At 45.8% G+C, this 18,834-nt stretch overlaps 1 protein-coding gene across 1 annotated transcript in view; it reads left to right on the forward strand.

Moving 5' to 3' along the window:
* Positions 1–18,834, forward strand: part of LOC125704237 (myotubularin-related protein 13-like) — a 128,774-nt gene that overhangs the window by 81,281 nt on the left and 28,659 nt on the right. Inside the window, exons 12-18 of the mRNA XM_048969635.1 lie at positions 475–603; positions 910–1,008; positions 1,113–1,317; positions 1,730–1,839; positions 3,363–3,512; positions 11,953–12,021; positions 18,514–18,684. Of these exons, the coding sequence (XP_048825592.1) occupies positions 475–603; positions 910–1,008; positions 1,113–1,317; positions 1,730–1,839; positions 3,363–3,512; positions 11,953–12,021; positions 18,514–18,684 (933 nt within the window). The remainder of the gene's footprint in view (positions 1–474; positions 604–909; positions 1,009–1,112; positions 1,318–1,729; positions 1,840–3,362; positions 3,513–11,952; positions 12,022–18,513; positions 18,685–18,834) is intronic.

Raw genomic sequence — 18,834 nt, forward strand, 5'->3', positions numbered from 1 at the left:
GCATCTTTTGAAACGCACAGCGAACAGCAAGAAATGAAATACAAAGCAGTAGAAACAAAAATATTAAAAAGTTAAATGGAAGAATGGAAAAACGAGGAAACACAGGCTTTAATCGCCATAGGGTCCGATGAACAGATCCAGCGGGATTTGAATGGCACACCGAACAATGCCGCTTAAAAAAAAAATTCAGCGAAAGAAATACCATGTCGCGCTTTGTGATGATGTCAGTCAGGGGCAGTTACTGATCATATCATTCGGTACCAGTTTTTACACCAGTGGAAAATCGACACAAAAAAAGTACCTTACTTTTGATAGTTTATGGAAGTACCATACTTTTGGTACTTTATGGAAGTACCGAAAGTACGGTACCTGGTGTGGTGGAAAAGCGCCCTAAGACATAGATGTGCTGTCCTGCATGCAGCCTGATAGCTCTATTTCAGAAATACTCACAAAAAAAAAAAAATGCTTCTCCAGACAGCCTTTCTGGACCAGAGAGGCTTAATGGAGAACGACTTCCTCGCCAAGGTGATGGATGGCATGGCGTTCGCCGGCTTCGTCTCCGAGAGGGGCCCCCCCTACAGGGCCTGCGATCTGTTTGACGAGGTACGGCTCGTTTACGTGAGCTGCGGCATTTTCTGGAGGCCCGCGCCAGCATCTGGCAGGTGACGCTGGCCTCCAAATCGAGTCCAGATTCATGAGATGAGAGGAGAGCTCGGGCTGTGCTTTGTGTTACTGGTGCGGATACGTTACGAAACACAGGCGATGGAGGCTGGAATTGACAGGTGGTGGGGCTACTGGTGCCGCTGGAGATGTGTCGCACGTACAGTCTGTCACATCTGCAGAGACGTTGCCCCCCCCCCCCCCCCCCATTGTTATTTCAACTGAACAATTCTCTCCCCCTGCACGTAGCTGGTGGCCTTGCCTCCGGAGCACTTTAAGGAGGAAGCCGCAGACCCTGCTAAGCTGCAGCAGCGGATCCGTGAGATTTCGGAGCAACTGTATAAGAACGTAAGAATCCCTGGGCTGGTCCATCGCTCTCACGCACTTGCTAGCTGACTAGCTGCTCGTGTCCAGATGTGGCTCCATACGATTTTGTGCCTTGTGGTCCACAGGAGAATCCCAACCCACACATGGCTTTCCAGAAACTTCCACGTCCCACCGAGGGCTCCCACCTCCGTGTGCACGTCATGCCATTCTCCCGTGTGGACGAGGGGAGCGTGCAGGCACTGTTGGAAGACGGGCTGGCCAAGCACCACAGCAATCCCATAAGCAAATACCCTGAGAAGAAGTGTGTGGTGCCCCCCGGACCACCAGTAGGTATGTGTCTTGTAACCCATTTCACACCCCCTGGGTGTCGATCCCCCTCTGGGCTGGTGCCGTCCCCCAGACGCCTTCGCCTCTTCTGTCAGCTACCCACCAGCAGTCTGGCACAGCTCTGCTTCCCTACCATGAACACCTGACACGTTTTACTTCCTCTTTGGACTTAATCATTACCTTTAATGATGGATTTTAGTGAAATATTTCCTTCGATGTGAGTATAAAAGATTGAAACCCATCTTCTGTCATCCTGGGTTGGTTCTTGCAGCATATCAGGTCTTATATGGAGGAAAAAACCTTCAAGATATCAGTGATTACAGATGTATGACGAAACAGAATGAAGTCAAACTGTTATACAGAGTGGAGTGTGACCCTGAGTGACCCTTATGTCGTGCCCCTCGCGCCCCTGCAGCGTCCATCTTTGGCCAGACCGGCTCCGTCTTCAACAGTGCCCGGAGGCTGGAGGTGGTGAGGAACTGCGTCACATCCATCTTTGAGAACAAGATCCTGGAGACAGAGAAGGTGTGTAGCTTCCCTGGGAGCCTCTGTCCTTTCGCTGCAGGAGGGTCTGAGGTTTCAGTCACAGCTGGAATACGGCTTTTGGGAGTGTTGGATTTTTCCAGTGGATGACCGAGTTGTGTTAATTGATAAACTAAGATTTTAAATTTTAAATGATATAGTCCAGTAATATATATTTAGTTCTCTTATAGAGTAATATGAATAAAATTCTAAGGTTATTGGTATTACTTTAATACTGCGTTTTAGGTTGTAAGCCAAAGAATTGCTTGTGTTTATTTCTCGAATGTGTTTTTCGAGCGTCAGCTTGTTTTGATTTCACGTGACAGAGCCGAAGTGCGGGTCGGCCTTTATGAACACATGGTTCCTTTCTGTTTCGTCCCTTGTTTATAGGCTGGGCGGGCGCCCGCGGGGCTTGATGTAGTGCTTATATAAAGCAGGCCCGTGTCCCCACGTGGTTACAAACACGCCGAGCACGCGGCTAATTGCGCCTCCGAGCCAGTAAAGCCTTCGGCTCGCAAAGTGCACATGAAGCAGCCCTTTCATTCTATACGTGCACTGCCAGAAATGTGGCTTATTTGAATTTTTTTAAATAGTTATCTTTTCCTTGAATGATTGCTGCAGATCTGGCAGGCCGTTGTCTTTGGGGAGGTGGCTTGTGGGTTTTTTGGGGTGGGGGGGTCAAATACGGGTCTGTTTCTTGCCAGCAGCTTGGGGTTACAAGTGTGAATTGCCTGAAGCGGAATGCGGTCAGCATGTAACCACTGCTGCCTATTTCGACCTGCGAGCGTCCATTTTCATGTTTGCCTGTGGTGTGTGTGTGTGGTTTCTGTGTCTCTGTGGTTTCTGTGTCTCTGTGGTTTGTGTGTCTCTGTGGTTTGTGTGTCTCTGTGGTTTGTGTGTGTCTCTGTGGTTTGTGTGTCTCTGTGGTTTGTGTGTCTCTGTGGTTTGTGTGTCTCTGTGGTTTGTGTGTGTCTCTGTGGTTTGTGTGTGTCTCTGTGGTTTGTGTGTCTCTGTGGTTTCTGTGTGTCTCTGTGGTTTCTGTGTCTCTGTGGTTTCTGTGTCTCTGGTTTCTGTGTCTGTGGTTTGTGTCTCTATGGTTTGTCTGTGTGTGTCTGTGGTTTCTGTGTTTGTGTGTGTCTCTGGTTCTTTTGTCTGTGGTGTGTGTGTATTTGTGGCATAATTATATGTGTGTGTGTGTTTGTATCTGTGTGTGTGTGTCTGTCTTGTGTCTGCATGTTTTTGTGGTTTCTGTGTGTGTCTGTTGTTTCTGTGTCTGTGGTTTCTGTGTATGTGTCTGTGTGTCTGTCTTGTTTCTGTGTGTATCGGTGGTGTGTGTCTGGTATTTATGTGTGTGTGTCTGTGGTGTGTTTGTATCTGTCTGTGTCTGTGGTGTGTTTGTATCTGTCTGTGTCTGTGTGTGTGTGTGTGTGTGTGTCTGTGGTGTGTTTGTATCTGTCTGATGTTTCTGTGTGTGTCTGTGTTGTGTTTTCATCTGTGTGTGTCTCTGTGTGTCTGCGTCCCGGCAGATGATTCCCGCCGCCCTCCGAGCCCTGAAGGGCAAGCCGGCCCGCCAGTGCCTGACAGAGGAGCTCCAGCTGCACGTGCAGCAGAACCGGGCCATCTTGAACCACCAGCAGTTCGACCATGTTGTGCGGCTGATGAATTGTGCGCTGCAGGTTCGTACCGATCAGCTCCCGCCACCTCAGATGGCCCCGCAGGCCTCCCTGGGACCTGGTTGCGTGGGACCGTTGCAGAATGACACGTGAAGCACATTGCAAGAAACGTGTAAATTCAAACACCAAGTGAAGCTCGCACTGTGATTTGAAATGCCGAAACCATCGGGGAGGTATTTATTATCATTCATACAAGGTTCCACTTTTGCATCCAGCTATTTTTTTCCCATCCAAAGGAAATTAGGCAGTGGGAAATCATGCTTAAATTTCCCCAAAAAGATAAACTCCTCTCTCTACTTACATATCGTCTTATCGTAGCTGTAACTGTCTTTAATTTAGAGCTAACATTGACATTTGTAGCTGTTTATATGATATCTAGTCCATAATGGGAACCGTACAAGTGCAGGACAGCCGCCAAGCTCTGAGCAGGCAGATCTGTCAGGCGAGCTCTGAAATACCTTCCTTTCAGCTGGTCCAGAAAGAAATGCATGTTTCCTTTTTCGACCTCCCCTTTTTACAAGCCATGTCTGGATACAGCCGGTCAGCGATGCACATTTGGTATTTATTTATTTCTGAGATACTGATTTATCGTCATGTTTTCCGTATGTTTGTACATTTTTACACCCTGAGCATGTTTATTCCTGGTGACATCACTACTGTTTACTTCTGACTGGGTGTCTGCTGCGCGTGGGCCATGCTTAGCCTTGAATATTGATTTGATATGAATAATCTATCTGGGGTACAGTGTAATGTCTTCTACATTGCCCTAGAGCTGTTATTGGTTCTTTTCATTTTGCAGCTTCCAGTTTGTATGCCCAAGAGCTATGTTAATGCAGAACAGTTTTACCCCAGAGGCTCTTAGTGATGACTTCAGATCATTTGTACTTTTATTCCACTTCTTTCCTATTAATGTTTCCCTGATTGTTCTTTTGCATTTTCCCTCCTCACCAGTCTGTGTGCATTGCTGTTCCACTCTGCTCTTTTGATGTGTAGCCCCACCCATTACACAGGGGCTGAGTGCTGATTGGGGGACAGCCACAGGCCTCACCAATGGTGGCCAGGTTAGCGAGGAATTCCAGCTGAATCCATCCCTCTGCCTTGGTTGCTGAGACTGTCTGTGCACTATTGCTCAAAGACACAATTTGCAAATGGCACATTTGGACTTTGAAAACACGGAAAATGCTCTTTAAATGACTGAGTCTGTCAGGAAGCCCAGGTGCAAACGCTACTTCATGCTACGTCATCATTACTTGCGTGATTTTTTGCTGTAAGTGCGACGCCAATCAGGCGTTGGCTGGGATACTGCTCAGAATGCATCTGTCAGTCAGCGCATGTCATTTCCACAGAAATGACTCAGACACCGGTCCCCATAAGGGAAAAAAACTAATATTTATCATATTATGGGGACATTGTGTCCCCAGAAGGATAGGTATACCCGCTCACACACACTCACAAACACACATACAAACACACACACTCTCACACACACATACACACACACACATACAAACACGCACTCACACACACTACTCGCGTGCACACACACACAGAGGTGATCTCAGTCCAGCTGGACTATCTGTTAGTATGAACTCAGAATGTTCCCGAGCAGCTTGACAAGTAACAGGAGGGGTAATCTTGTTTATAATTTTGTGTCAACTGAGTGTACTGCCGTGCTACTGTATTCTTATGCCAGTGATTTGAGAATGATGTTTGCAGTGCATTAGGCGATGTGAAATGGCCAGTTGGAAATCACGTAACCGCTAACGAAAAACATGTCAGAGAAATCTCACATATGAGGAAGAACAAAGAATGGATAGATTACACTGCATTGTCCATTTCAGTCAGTTTTTTGCAGTCTGTTGATTAAATCTTATCCAAGACTTTAAACATGAACATTTTGTGCCTACATTTTTTTTATCCCCATTTTAAACTACAGCAGTGACATTCTGCCATTAATTTGACATTCTACATAGCTGGTGAAGAATGTTCAGTTTGTGTAAGTTTGAGAAAGGTTACTAGGAAATAATGTTATGTAATGGTTGGAGGAGAATTCCAGCTTTAAATGCGATCCCCTCTCAGATCGTAGGTAACCAGACCGGCTTGGCACCTGCACAATCTTCTTCTGACACATTAATGGGCTTAACTACTACAGCTCCAGGGTACAGAACAGGCAGGAATACCGGCCTCTACAAAACACACATAATTTGGTACTTGAGATTAAGTTTGCTGGACCATGATTCATCAGTGATGACCTAGTCTCACATTCTAAATGGCTGCTTTGGGATGGCCTCCTGACAGCTATATTATATAACAGTTTTCTTACATAGCTAAGGTCTCATTCCAGCTTTCCGGGACAGATGTTGGAATGCAATGTACACGGAATGCATAAATCATTGGACGATTGCAAAGAGAGCTCATTAGTGTTCTTGACCTGTTTGTTTTTGCCAGGCAGATTATTAGTGAGAGCGTGTGCCACTGATTTACAGCATGTGTCTGCTCTCCGTGCATGGTATCTGAGATAGGAGGACTTGTATTTGGACGTTGACACATTCCCAGATAGCTGGCGGCCTCCTCCGTACGTATCGCATGGAGAAGCCAGCTGTCACACACACGGCAGCCTCTCTGCTTTCGTAAAAATGTGCTGGACGAAGGAACTCTGGAGGCTGGTGTCCAGATACCGTCGTGGCTCCGCTAGGTCTCCACGCAGTGGGAGGGGAGTCCGGCATCAGCTTGGGGGGGGGTGGATGCTCACAGGAGCCCGAAGCACAAACGGGGCTCATTCCACGGCATAATGTCACCTTCCTGGAGTGGACGAGCAGGAGCGGGAGTCGTAGTGAGGCGGACGGTGAACCCTCTGGCTGTACACGTGGCCTCCCCTCTCCTCCCCTCTCCTCATCTCTCCCCCAGACGTTTTGCATTATCTGTCTCTTATTGTGTGCATAATTTGGCCGGCTTATAAATAAATTGGCACTGAAGATCTTACCCCTTTATTCTGACATAGTTTTCAGACTACGGATTTGTTTCATGACAATAAAACGCATAAAACTTATTTTTCTTGCTCTTCAAATTGAATTAGCTTATTTTATGAAATGTTTTTTGTCTCTTTGGTGTTTTTCTAGGCCGGCGTGTTTTGTGAAAGTGTCATCGCAGACTTTTGGGGTTGGGCCGTTTTACTCCTTACTGATGCACTTTCGGCAGTCCTCCATCTTGCCTTTGGGACGCGTGTGGAGGTCACAGGTTGCCACGGCGCCAGCTGTCATTTTCACGATCCACTGGCGATGAATCACCTTCGGCCCCAAACAAGGCCGAGAGCATGGCGGTGATTGCCCCCTGGCCTGTGCTGAGCGTGGCCATCGGCGCGGCCCACCCCCAGAGTGTGATTTATAAGGTCTGAAAGTCAACCCAGGACTTTTTGTGCGATGGCTGTATAATGGCTCATTAGAAGAGTGAACTGTGTTTTTCAAATATAGCTAGTCTTGGGCAAAAAGACAAAATCGCTTGTCCTAATTATGACTTCATTTGTATGGCCACGAAACATCTTTTATCACTTAAATGTGTGACTAAGGAAATTCCAGAGAATTAGCATTTATTTAGGCGGTGTTTTTGTTGCTATTTGAGCCCGCTTTATGTGACTCTGTTCCCGGTTAGTGCGCGCTCTGCTGGGGAGCCTGTCCTCGGGGGGCTCAGTAAGTGCGCCGCACTGTACATTAGGTCAAAGGTCAGGCCGTGGATGGCATGTGGCTGACAAATGTTTACCGGCTCTCGCTTCCTTCCCAGTCCGTGAGGGCAGAGCGCTCAGCTTGTCACCGATAAATTTGCGTCGGGGCTGACCAAGCCTTGACAGCTGCTTTCACAAGCACGCGGCCAACTGAGGCGTCTCTACAGCACCCCCTATCTGGTGGGCTGTGCGCTTGCCGGAGTTTAGCCTGGAAGTATATGGAGGATGAAACCCGCGGGGTAGCAGAAGGCTCAGGGAATATATACGTTCATAACATGCTTTCTGCACAAAATGTCCAGACCTTGACTTGGAATCTCTTCCTAGGCGACAGATGGAATTACTCTTTGTGTTGCACGTTTGGAACAGTTGATACTCTCCATGATATAATATACGCAATGTAGAATATGTGCATAGTTACTGCCGTATGGGAGTGTTCTGTAATTACTCTTGTAAGAACACATCCTTACAACTGTTCCTTATGGCTGAAATGTATATCACATGCAATATGTGTTTTGGTTATATGATGAAAACAAAGTGTGCTTGTTTAAAGCAGGTAAATGTCGAAAATAAAATAACTGCACTGTTTAGAATATAAGTACGTTTATTGTTTTTGGGTGCAGGTCAAGGCTGTAGATTTGGGAATGAAAGGTAGGGACATGTTATGGGAGTGCTGTGTGTTTGTGGGGTGGGGGTTGGGGGCTGATTTGGCCCCCACCGACGCTGAATCCAAACCTACGCTTTTGGTAGCTTGTCTGGCTGATATTGAGGACAATTTTTCTGTTACACTATAGCAGCACGTTTGGCAGGAAAACCAGCATCCTTCTGTATGATCCTACATCCCACTTATTGTGTATCGATCATCTCCTTTCTTACAAACGCAGTCCCCGACTTTTACAGAACGTGGTTTCTGAGAGTCATGCTTCTTGCGGCTCATTCGAGGGGATGCGCATGCGAAGCCACTGGCAGCCAGTGCTTGTCTGCGTGTTTGTGTAGAAGCGAAGCTGATAGGCCTGATGCTTGCTTCAGGGAGCTTCTCTCATGCTGTGTCATAAACACTCACTGCTGCGATAAGGCCTATCTGTTGGGGCCGTGGCGCAGGAATAGGAATGCCATCATTAACATCTGCTAACATATAAGTCTGTGCCTGGTTTTTCAGATTGAAGAACTGGACAGTGCAGCTGTGGATCTTTTGGTGCTCCTTCCTAAAATGATTTATAAATGCTTTTTGCAAGGGTGGCCCTGACACGTCGTCCTGCGGCCTGTTACCTAGATGAGCTGAATTTGCATCATAGTTAAACATTTTTTGGACTGAACTATAAAACAAATGTTGAAGCATTTGAATTAAAATGGAAAGAGTAGGAAGACTTTGACACATTCCTTAATAACAGCAACTGCAAATTTACCTCTGGTGTGAGAGAGCCTTCCAATCAGAAAAAAACTGTTGTTTGTTCAGGATAAAATCAGTTGCAAGATCCACACATCCGTGACAGAGAATCAGATTGAATTATTTTATAATTTGTATTTTTATTTATGTCTTGTCCTCAAACCAAATATTCTGGAGGATTCTGATGAGAGAAATAGAGGTTTCCACGAGAAGGTTCTTTAGGTAAAAAGGATGCATCTTTCACCAAAACAAACCCCATGACAGCGTCGTAAAAGTTTCCATTGAATTTCACATACCATTGTTTGTTGTGTGACTTATGATTGTTCTTGGTATACCCTGTGCTCTTGGCTCTTGGTAATACCCCCTGCATCCTTAGTGAAGCCACCTATGCCAAAGTTGCAGTATTAAGCTGAGATTGGGGGGGGGGGGGGGGGGGGGGGGTGAGCGAGCAGGAAGCCTCCCTTTGTGCACTGTGGCAAACCTCTGTGCCCGCACGTCCCTCCCCGCGTGAGGAAGGCTCGTCATGAGTTACGGCTGACCCAGGTGACCCCGAGCGGGAGAAGGGGGCCATGTCCGGCAGCCACGGCCCTGCGACGAGACTCTGACACAGCCTGGAATGCGAGTGTATGCTCACAGGCGCACGCACCTTCCCAAATGAGTCAGAGGCATCTGGCTTTCTGTGAAAACTCACAGGGTTTTCTGCAGCACCTTCTTTTGTTTCACTCTCATCACTGAAACATGTCATTATATCCTTTCCTGTAATTTCCTGTCATTCTTAAATATATTTAACCATCCCTCCATCTTCCAATTGCTTATCCAGGACAGGCTGGTGGGGGGAGGGTAGGGGGATACCTGGAGCCTGTCCCAGGCAGCACAGGACCCAAGGCATGAGCACACCATGGGTTGCCAGTTCATTGCGGGACACGTACACATTCTCACACTGTGAGCAATTTAGAGGCGTAAATGAGCCTTGCTGCATATCCTAAGACTGTGGGAGGTAATTCCATACAAGGGGAGAACATGCAGACTGCACACACGTGGTGCCGGGTTCAAAGCCGCACAGCCTGGAGGTGTGAGGTGACAGTGCACCCCCGCCCAGCCATTGGCGCTCAGTAGAAATGGGCGACTCGGGCTGTGATCTTAATACTGTTTACTGCTTCCTTGGTTTGACGGGTCAGCAGGGGTCAGGGGTCAGCGTTTGGTCTCTCTGGCACAGGAGCGGCCTGTTTTCAGTGCACTCGGGCCTTAGCAGAGAAGTGTGTTGCAAAATCGACACACTGGAGCACATAGTTTTAGTGACGTTTGGTTTGGCCCAGCCTTGGCTGCGGCCTTGTGCTGCATTTTTGTACGCTTACATTTCACTCCTCTTGTTTTAAAGCTGATGTGGAGGTCAGCAGAAGTAAACACATTTGTTAAAATAATTGATTATAGGGATTAGTTCTCACAAGAAAATGATGCTAAAAGAAAATACTTTGTTAACACTTAATTAGCAAATGACACATAAGCATCCAACCTTGAGGGCAAAATGAATGTATTGCAAAGTACATTGCTTTTCACCCAGATAATGACATTGTTAGTCTCAGATGTTTTGCTGTAGCTGCCTACCTTCACTCTGTGTCTGGGTTTGCAGTTCTGATAAAAGCATTGGTTTACCTCCAAACTGAACAGCGTGTCGGGTCAAGCCGGCCGCTGGGAACAACCTGGTTAATGTAGTTAATGTGTTCACAGTTTTCTGTTAGGAGAATTGTACATGTATGTATCTGTACACTTCCCAGTGCAGGTGTGATCATATGATCACATCTTTAGGCTGTAAGAAGCAGCAGAATAAGACACGTGGATTACTGACTTCCTCTTCAGGAGACCGCAGTGTGTGAGGCTCCGGGACTGTGTGTCTGAGGTAGTAGTCTGTAGCACGGGGGCCCCACAGGGAACAGCACTCGCCCCTTTCCTCTTCACCCTATACACTGCGGACTTCAGTTACAACACGGACACTTGCCACCTCCAGAAGTTTTCAGATGACTCTGCCATTGTTGGTAGGCTGTCAGAGGGGAACGAACTGGAATACAGGGGGGTCATCAATGGCTTTGTCAGCTGGTGTGAACAGAACCATCTTCGTTTCAATGCCAGCAAGACGAAGGAACTGGTGATTGACTTCAGCAAGAAGTCTCCCCCCTACTACACCGGTGATTATCCAGGGTCTGGACATTGAAACGGTGGAGGAGTACAAATACCTGGGTGTTCACCTCAATAACAAACAGGACTGGTCTACAAATACTGAGGCTGTTTACAAAAAGGGTCTAAGACGTTTTCACCTGTAAAGGCGGCTAAGATCCTTTAGGACTCTTCTTCTATGACACTGTGGTAACGTCTGCTATCCTCTATGCTGTGGTCTGTTGGTGTGGTGGAATTTCAGAGAGGGACAGGGGGACACTTAACAAACTGGTGAAGAGGGCCAGCAATGTCCTGGACTGTCTGCTGAAATCCACCGAGCAGGTTGGGGAACAGAGGATGCTGTCTAAGCTGACATCCATTATGGACAACATCCCCACCCCCTGCATGAGACTGTACGAGCTCTGAGCAGCTCATTCAGCAGTAGACTTCTACACCCATAGTGTAGGAAGGAGCGCTACCGCAGTTCATTCTTACCGGCAGCTGTCAGACTTTATAACTCAGTTTAGCGTTGTTACCTGTCTAACTGACATATCATCTGTCTTTCATTGCTGTTACCGATCTGCCGCTTGCTTGTGCACTGTATATTTCACCAGGATCATTCACACCCCACCCCCCCCCAAATACTTGTGTACATATCTCTGTAAAAACTATTTGTATTTTCTTTTTAAATTTGGTATATAGACAACTGACCTACCTGTTCTGTTCTTCTATATTCCTTTTGTATAAGAGCTCTGTAACACTTAAATTTCTCATCTGTGGAATAATAAAGGTTTATTCTATTCTATTCTATTCTATTCTATTCTATTCCATTCTATTCTATCCTATTCTATTCTAATATTGAAATCCCCTGTGCTGCAGTTGAATATGAAACTCACATGGTTCTCACTGCTTCTCACTTCCAGACCCCTGATAGATCAAACTAACCTTGGATTCCCAGTTAGCCAAAAATCTTATCTTCTCTCTGTCACCCTAAGCACACCATTTGGGTTGGCACTTTCAATCTGAAGAAATACGGGTTCCACAAGTATTGGCTTTGCCGAGCGTGGTTGTTTTTGCCTTGTGCTTGTTACTAGTAGAGACTGGAAGATATGAAAGAGTATGGATGAAAAATGCCTTTTTCCTCTCCCTCCAAACAGCCTGTGTATATGAGCTGGTGTTTTGTTTTCCAGGACTGTTCCAACTCTGAGGAGTTTACGGTTGCTGCTGCTCTCCTACCATTACTGACGGCCTTCTACCGGGTGAGTCACACTGCCATATTGACGCTTCTCGAACGGAAAGCAGGAGAGCTTGGACTGACAAGCTCGGTTTATGTGTAAGAGGCTTCTCTTATTGGCTAGTTTTGTTGAGGGCATTCCTTTTTGAATTACAGTAGCATTTTATTAGTAGCTGCTGCCTCAGGGCCTGATACATGCCAAACGTCAAAGATTTAACAGAAGCTACTTCACAGCTTGCCCCCCATTTCAGATACCTTTTGAGAGGGGAACTTAAATATTGACATGAGCAACTGGGGCGCAGCTTAACTTAGCCTGTGTCCTAGTTTTACTCCCTACAAGAGGAGGAACGGTTCTTAAATATAGCCGAAACGGACGCAAGCCCAGCCGTGACGGTCACTCTCCATCGCAGTGATGTGCACCACAAGTATGAGTGTTCGGTTGCCCTAGCGACAGACACAACGTTCTTCTATTACTTCCAGCTGGATACAAACCCGAACAAGCTGGTCCATTTGCATTGAGGTTCTCCATAGACGGATTGTCCTGTGGACTGAATGCTGCCAAGGGATTCTCTTATGGATTACTGCCCACCAAAATAATAGATGGTCTCGCTTTACTTCTTGGGGAGGTTTTATTCTCTGAGTCTTGCACCTGAAGTTTGACTCTTTTGCCACCATTGTCAACCTGCTTTCATAAACAATGAAAACACATCTACACAGGCCGAAGTGCTCATTTGACCGATTATTTATTTGAACGTTACCTAAGTGATTCTAACAAAATGGAAATGGTTTGCAGCTGGGGTGTGTTTCGGTTGGGTTTCTTCTTCTGTCAGTTGCGATTTGTTCTTACTACTTAATAAATGAATGAGTTCACAGTTGTGTTGACACTTTTACGATTTTTACGGTGCGGTATTCGCTGGAGCCGCTGAGGCTGAGCAATGTGGTCGAGATCCAACAGCAGCTTCCTCTTGAGACGTGAACCTGTACCCTCTAAGTTTGTTTTCTGTTGTGTTTTCCGTGGCTAATAGTTGCCCGCTTTGTGCCTGATTTCCAGCTAATTACAAATATTTTAATGCTCCAAACACTTAAATCCGCAAGACTCTGTCTTGAAAATATAACAGGCAGTCAAACATGGTAATTTGAAGCTTTTTTTACAGAAACAAATTCCACAGTTTTGTCTTACATTAAGATCTATAAACAAGGAATTCCTGTCAAAATTCACATGGGAGCTTAAATCGAGAAAGGTGTCAGAATTTCATGGCGACGCAAAATGACTTATGATGCCGTTCTTATATGTGGTTTTCTAGTTTTTTTGCCTTTGTATCAATCAGTGAAAGGCAGAAACATTTACACTGGTGCAAAATGAATGTAAAGGTAACATTCGACATAACATAGATTGCTGCCTTAATTGGCTTTAATCATAAATCATTGACTTATGACAGAGATATCTTCAGCTAGAAGAAAAATTGTCTCCAAGACAGATTTCAGTTCATTCAAGGATTCACCCAATTCAACCAGTTTAGCTGGAAAGCCTGAGGGATGCTGCCACTGACATTGAATGTATAGCTTAATTATAAACATAGCAGATAGTCCTGCTACATATTTTTGAAAATTAGGATTTTTGTATGATCTGGAATTGTTTCTGCCATTAAGTCTCCTTTTCAGCCTAATTTACCATTACGGTATCGTGGCTTTCAGGCAGCCCTGCAGAGCCTGACTCTGTGACGTCAGACGTCTTTTATCTTCAGTGTGGGAAACATGATAATGGAGATTTCCATTGACAGATGCAGCTTCTCCGCACTGTGAATAAGGGTGAAGGTCAGACCACATGGGCTGCTGGGAAAGAGGGAAAGACACTCGAGAAATTGTTCCTTTCCAGTCTGAGAAGCCCCCCCCCCCCAGTATTAACATGTCAGCTCTGCTTGCTCGCTAATTATACCGCCCCTCAGATCACCCTTTAGCATTATCTAGGGGTAGGAATATGGGATGGCAGGGCTTCTGTCACTGTCAAAGTGGGCGGACAGCAGAGCCTGCCGCTGTCACATCTCCTGGGGACAGGTGGCTTTGCACAGCGCACATACCCATGATGCACAGGGTGCTGTGTCATCAGGCACCGTCTTGTGATCATGACTCGGGACGATTTGAAAGTGCGAATCCCTATCAGGTGCTGTCCCCATGCCCCCCCCTCACCCCCCCCCCCCCCCCCAGTTCACCTTCTGAAGCAAGAACTCACATGGCCAGTGCAGCTGGGTCTGTGCATTTCTTCCCCTCTAGCTCCCATGGCCAATTTAAGAACCAGAGAAAGGGCAAACAGCCATACCCTTACATAGTGTTAGGCTGCATCAATAAGCGCGTATTGGCCATAGCGAGCTCCGACCTTTCCTGTAGAGCTGGCTCGCTGCCGCTCTCGGCTTAGCCTGGACCCCCTCCAGAGGCTCACACGTAGCCCTGAGAACCAGGTGCCTCTGTGGCCAAGGCCTCCAGACCACAGGCAGGCGCCGTCGCTGCCTGAGAAAAAGAGGAATGCTGAGGGGCTTTGACTAACGTCACAGCTGGCCTCTGTGTGAACTTTGTGCTCTTCTGCCAACATGCAGACCCAGGCGCTTCTGCAGCATCGGTGTAGCTTCTGTTTTTCTTCTGCTAACTAAAGGGTTTCTCCCAGCCACTTACACGCATTCAGTCTCCTTTCGGACACCGGGACTCAGGTAACTGAGCAGTTACAGCGTGTTAATGAGACTGGCGGTAAATGCCAGGCTGAAACACCTGAAGGATAATGAAGTGAAAGTTCTGGACAGGCTGATTTTTAAAGTGCAAACCATCACAAGCTGTCAGATATTTGTCATCAGTATCCCTGAGTCAATGCAAAGGTTTCCATTGAGCCTATTTGCTGCCCTCAAGAGACAAAACACATGGCATGTAACAGGATCGCCATTATAAGCCAAAGTGTGATGTTATGGCAGAGTTCATGGACAGTAAATTAGATCAGGCCAGTCTTTCCAGCAATATGCAGAATCGTAAAGGACTCAAATTCTGGTTGCCCTGAAGTGCTCAAATAACATACAGTACTGTGCGAAGGTTTTAGTTAACAAAAATTATGTTAAAATTAACTTCATGTTCGTTAGAAATTATGATTTTGCACTAACTATGCAATATACCCATTAACTTGATTCGACCACTAGCACGCCTCATTTAGCTAATCAATACTTATTAGGTTATTTAGTTTATTTATTTTAGTGAGCTGGTGGTGAAATTTAACACAAACATGAAATGGCTGGGATGTTGCCAAGGAGAGGTTTGGGAACTGAAGCGATGTTCATCTAGCCATCCAGCAAGGTATCAGTAACTTCTTGGAGCATATAAATGTTGTATTGTGTTGCTGTCCATTAGCATATATTCTAATATTAAATTCTGGGATTTTTTGAGCATATACACAAACACACATACACACACACTGCCCAAAGAAATAACTTAAAACATTTTGACCGACTAAGACTTTTGTTGTATATGTGACTGCAGGTTCAAAAGTAACGTCAGGAGGAGAACACAATCGATTGTTTTTCTTTTTCTGACTGCTTTTAGCAAAATAACCAAGTGCCAAACTCAAGGAGCTGAATTTAACAGTGGCATTAAGATTACAGGACAGATGCATGCATGCTGTTTATTTCTTGTCTTTGAAATATGGGGAGCATTTAAATTAGGAAGGTCTTTTCTTGTTATGGTCGCTTATAAGGAGGTCAGCACTGAATTCGTCTTGTCAGTTTACTTAAGTTCTGAACATTTATCATAGCAGAAGATCCTGCATTTTGATGGTACTAAGCGTACTTGATGTTTTTCCAGTGGAGCTTATCCTCATGTTTTTGTTTACGTTGCTTGTTTGACTTTTGTAACGTATTAATTCACATATTTTCATTTATAAACATGTAGTCTGGGTTAAGATGTTTTTGCCCTGAATTGCACAGGCTCTGCCTCAGTGCTGGAGTGCTTCCTTGCAAATGCTGCCCTTTGTGCAGTTAAATATCTGATGTATCATATCTGTCTGCTTGTTTTTTCCCAATTTTTGTCCGCTGCTGAATGAATTAGTGCCACTTATGAACACGGCTGCACACTCACACGTGCCCCAGTACTGAGCCGTTATTTTTTATGTTTCTGGCTGCCTGTGTTATTTCAGCTTGTTTTTCATATGTGACAGTTCTTGGAAATTTCGTATCGTTCTCATTGATGGTCTTTGTCTTTTTCTATTCCTTTCTACCTAATTCTTTATCAGCTTGACGGGTGAGATTGTGTGTGTGTGTGTGTGTGTGTGTGTGTGTGTGTAGGGGGGGGGGGGGTTAATACTGTCCAGTGTCTCTCCCTGTCTCTAGGGAAGCTTTTATTTTGGCAGGGAACATTTTAGCTTAGGAACTTTTATATGAATTCATCGCAGCTCAGTGTAGCATTTGTCGGAAGTCTTAGAGCTATGCTGGGGATTCTGGGAAAAGGCTTGGATTGGCTCCCAAATTGGGGTTGCAGTGCGTTCTTTCTGACCCACGTTATCATAGTGCTCTTGTCCACAAAGCTTGGCCCTGAGGCGCGCTGATGAATGCCTGCTATGGGAAGAGCCCGCCTCTCTGCCAGCTGTTCTGCTATTTGCACTACAGCCTAGATACCTCCATCTACTGAAATTGAGTCATGACGGGCCATGTGCTCGCAGTGCGATTTTGCACACTTGACATGCTGGTCCCCAGTGTGTGAGAGAGCAGCATGTAGCAGGACTCTCTGACCAGCACTGTTTGTCGGCATAATCACTAATCAGCTCTGATAACTTCATCCCAATAGCGTGAGTGGACCTATTCTGCGTTACTGTTCTGATGGATGGTCCAGAGATGGAATTTCAGTCCTGCTGTTTGGGCCTGATTATTATCATGTTTTTAACAATTTATTACTGGCCATGTATCACTTATTTTATTAATGTGGTCTAGACAAAAGTAATCCATCCTTGATCCTCTAAGTCAGTTCCCTACAGCTGGATAAAGCCGGCTGCCTCCTCATAAGCACGAGGATCGTGTGAGATTAGGCATTTGGCTTCTTGCTGCCCTTCTCTGCACCTTCAGTGGGACTAAGGATGCACTGGAGGCAGTGGGAGGAAACATCCACCACGTCTTTTGAGCCCTGTTTCTCCATGTAAACAGTGTACAAAAGCTCTGTGTCTCGGTCCCAGCGATCATGCAGACTTTTGCAGGAGTTTAAGCTTTAGTTAGTCGCAAAGGCTTAAAGGCTGATAGGAGCAAACATGACAGAATTCCAGGGAGTCTGTGACTTGGTCTTGTTGCGATTTCTCACTTCTTTAGATGAACTCATCTTCGTTTTGCCTGAAAGTACAGTAGCATCTTGCCTAAAATGTGTTCCTGACTGCACTGGTTCACCTCTTTCATCTTCCGCCCTTAATTTATCTAGACCTGTGGCTTTTTGCATCTAAACTTATTAATTAGTTAATTTAGTTAATTTCACTGGTGTCTTTTCATTGGATATCCAATTACCTTGATAGAGCCCATTAGTGTGCAACACGGGCAGAAAAATCAAGCCTTAAAGTAAAACCTGCAGTAAAACTTGGTGAGTCGAAAAGCTCATATGTACCATGAAAATAAGTAACATCCCGTCTTAAGTAACTGTAACCCGACAACGTGGAAATTACAGGCACCATTTAAATTTGCCACTTAGACAGAGACTTTTTTTACCCCAAGAATAAACATTTTGTCTGTTTAATAGTGTGAGAAAGGAACTCACTCTAAAGTAAAATCATATATTCATTTGTGAAATGTGCTTCTGTGACCTCAGCATAGATAAGAGGATTAATAGTGTATCTATATTCTTAGGCAGTGTTTCCCAACCGAATCCTCGCGCACCCACAGATGGTCCATGTTTTTGCTCCCTCCCAGCTCCCTACCAGACATTTTTGCTTCCTTCCAGGTATAATGTGGATTGTCTGTGGGTCCCCGAGTACCAGACTGGGAAAACACTGCTTTAAGGAAAGACTGTACGCAAGACAGGCTGGTGCGGCAGTGTGCTACTGCCCCCTAATGGGGAAGAAATACTTCACGCTCCAGATTCCTATGGTCGTGGTATAGTACTGCTGCACACCATGGCCCTTGCGCTGCCCGTCAGCCCATTAGGCCAGTGTTTCCCAACCCAGTCATCGGGGAACCCCGGACAGTCCACGTTTATGCTTCCTCTCAGCTCCCAGTGCACCTGTACCAGATATTCAGTGTTCCCACCCCCTCTGGGCAGTGAAACTTAGCTAAGGGTGCCACATGGGCAGTGGCCCCCCACTCTCCCTATCCCAGACTCATTATAGCCTCACTCTTCAGAAGCTGTCTCTGGAGGAAAGGGCAGGACAGCTATACTGAAATTTCCAGCTTAAAGGAAAGAAATTTAGTGTGGAACCACCAGATTTGGATGCCAGAATGAGAAGTACGGCTTGGCCGGACTTCATAAATGCGCTGGCGCTCCGTAAAGGTTGACACACCATATCCTGTGTTCGCAGAAACTGGCACCTGGAGTCAACCAGTTTGCCTACACATGTGTACAAGACCATCTGATATGGGCAAATCAGCAATTCTGGGAGGCGACGTTCTACAGCGAAGTCCAGAAGCAGATCCGAGCCCTTTACCTCTCTGTTCCGTCAGAAAAAACAGGACTTATAGTGAAGCCAGAGGTAAAATGTCTAGAATGCCATTATAAACTAGTTTTCGGTATCTGGTATCAGTAAATGAATACAGAAATGATTTTTACATGATATGCATTCCATTCGTCTTCCTGATCATTAAGATGTTTGCTGTTGCAAGACTTGCTAGTTGCTTTGGTT

This window comes from Brienomyrus brachyistius, chromosome 11 (genome assembly GCF_023856365.1).
Source record: "Brienomyrus brachyistius isolate T26 chromosome 11, BBRACH_0.4, whole genome shotgun sequence".
In the NCBI taxonomy this organism is placed as follows: domain Eukaryota; kingdom Metazoa; phylum Chordata; class Actinopteri; order Osteoglossiformes; family Mormyridae; genus Brienomyrus; species Brienomyrus brachyistius.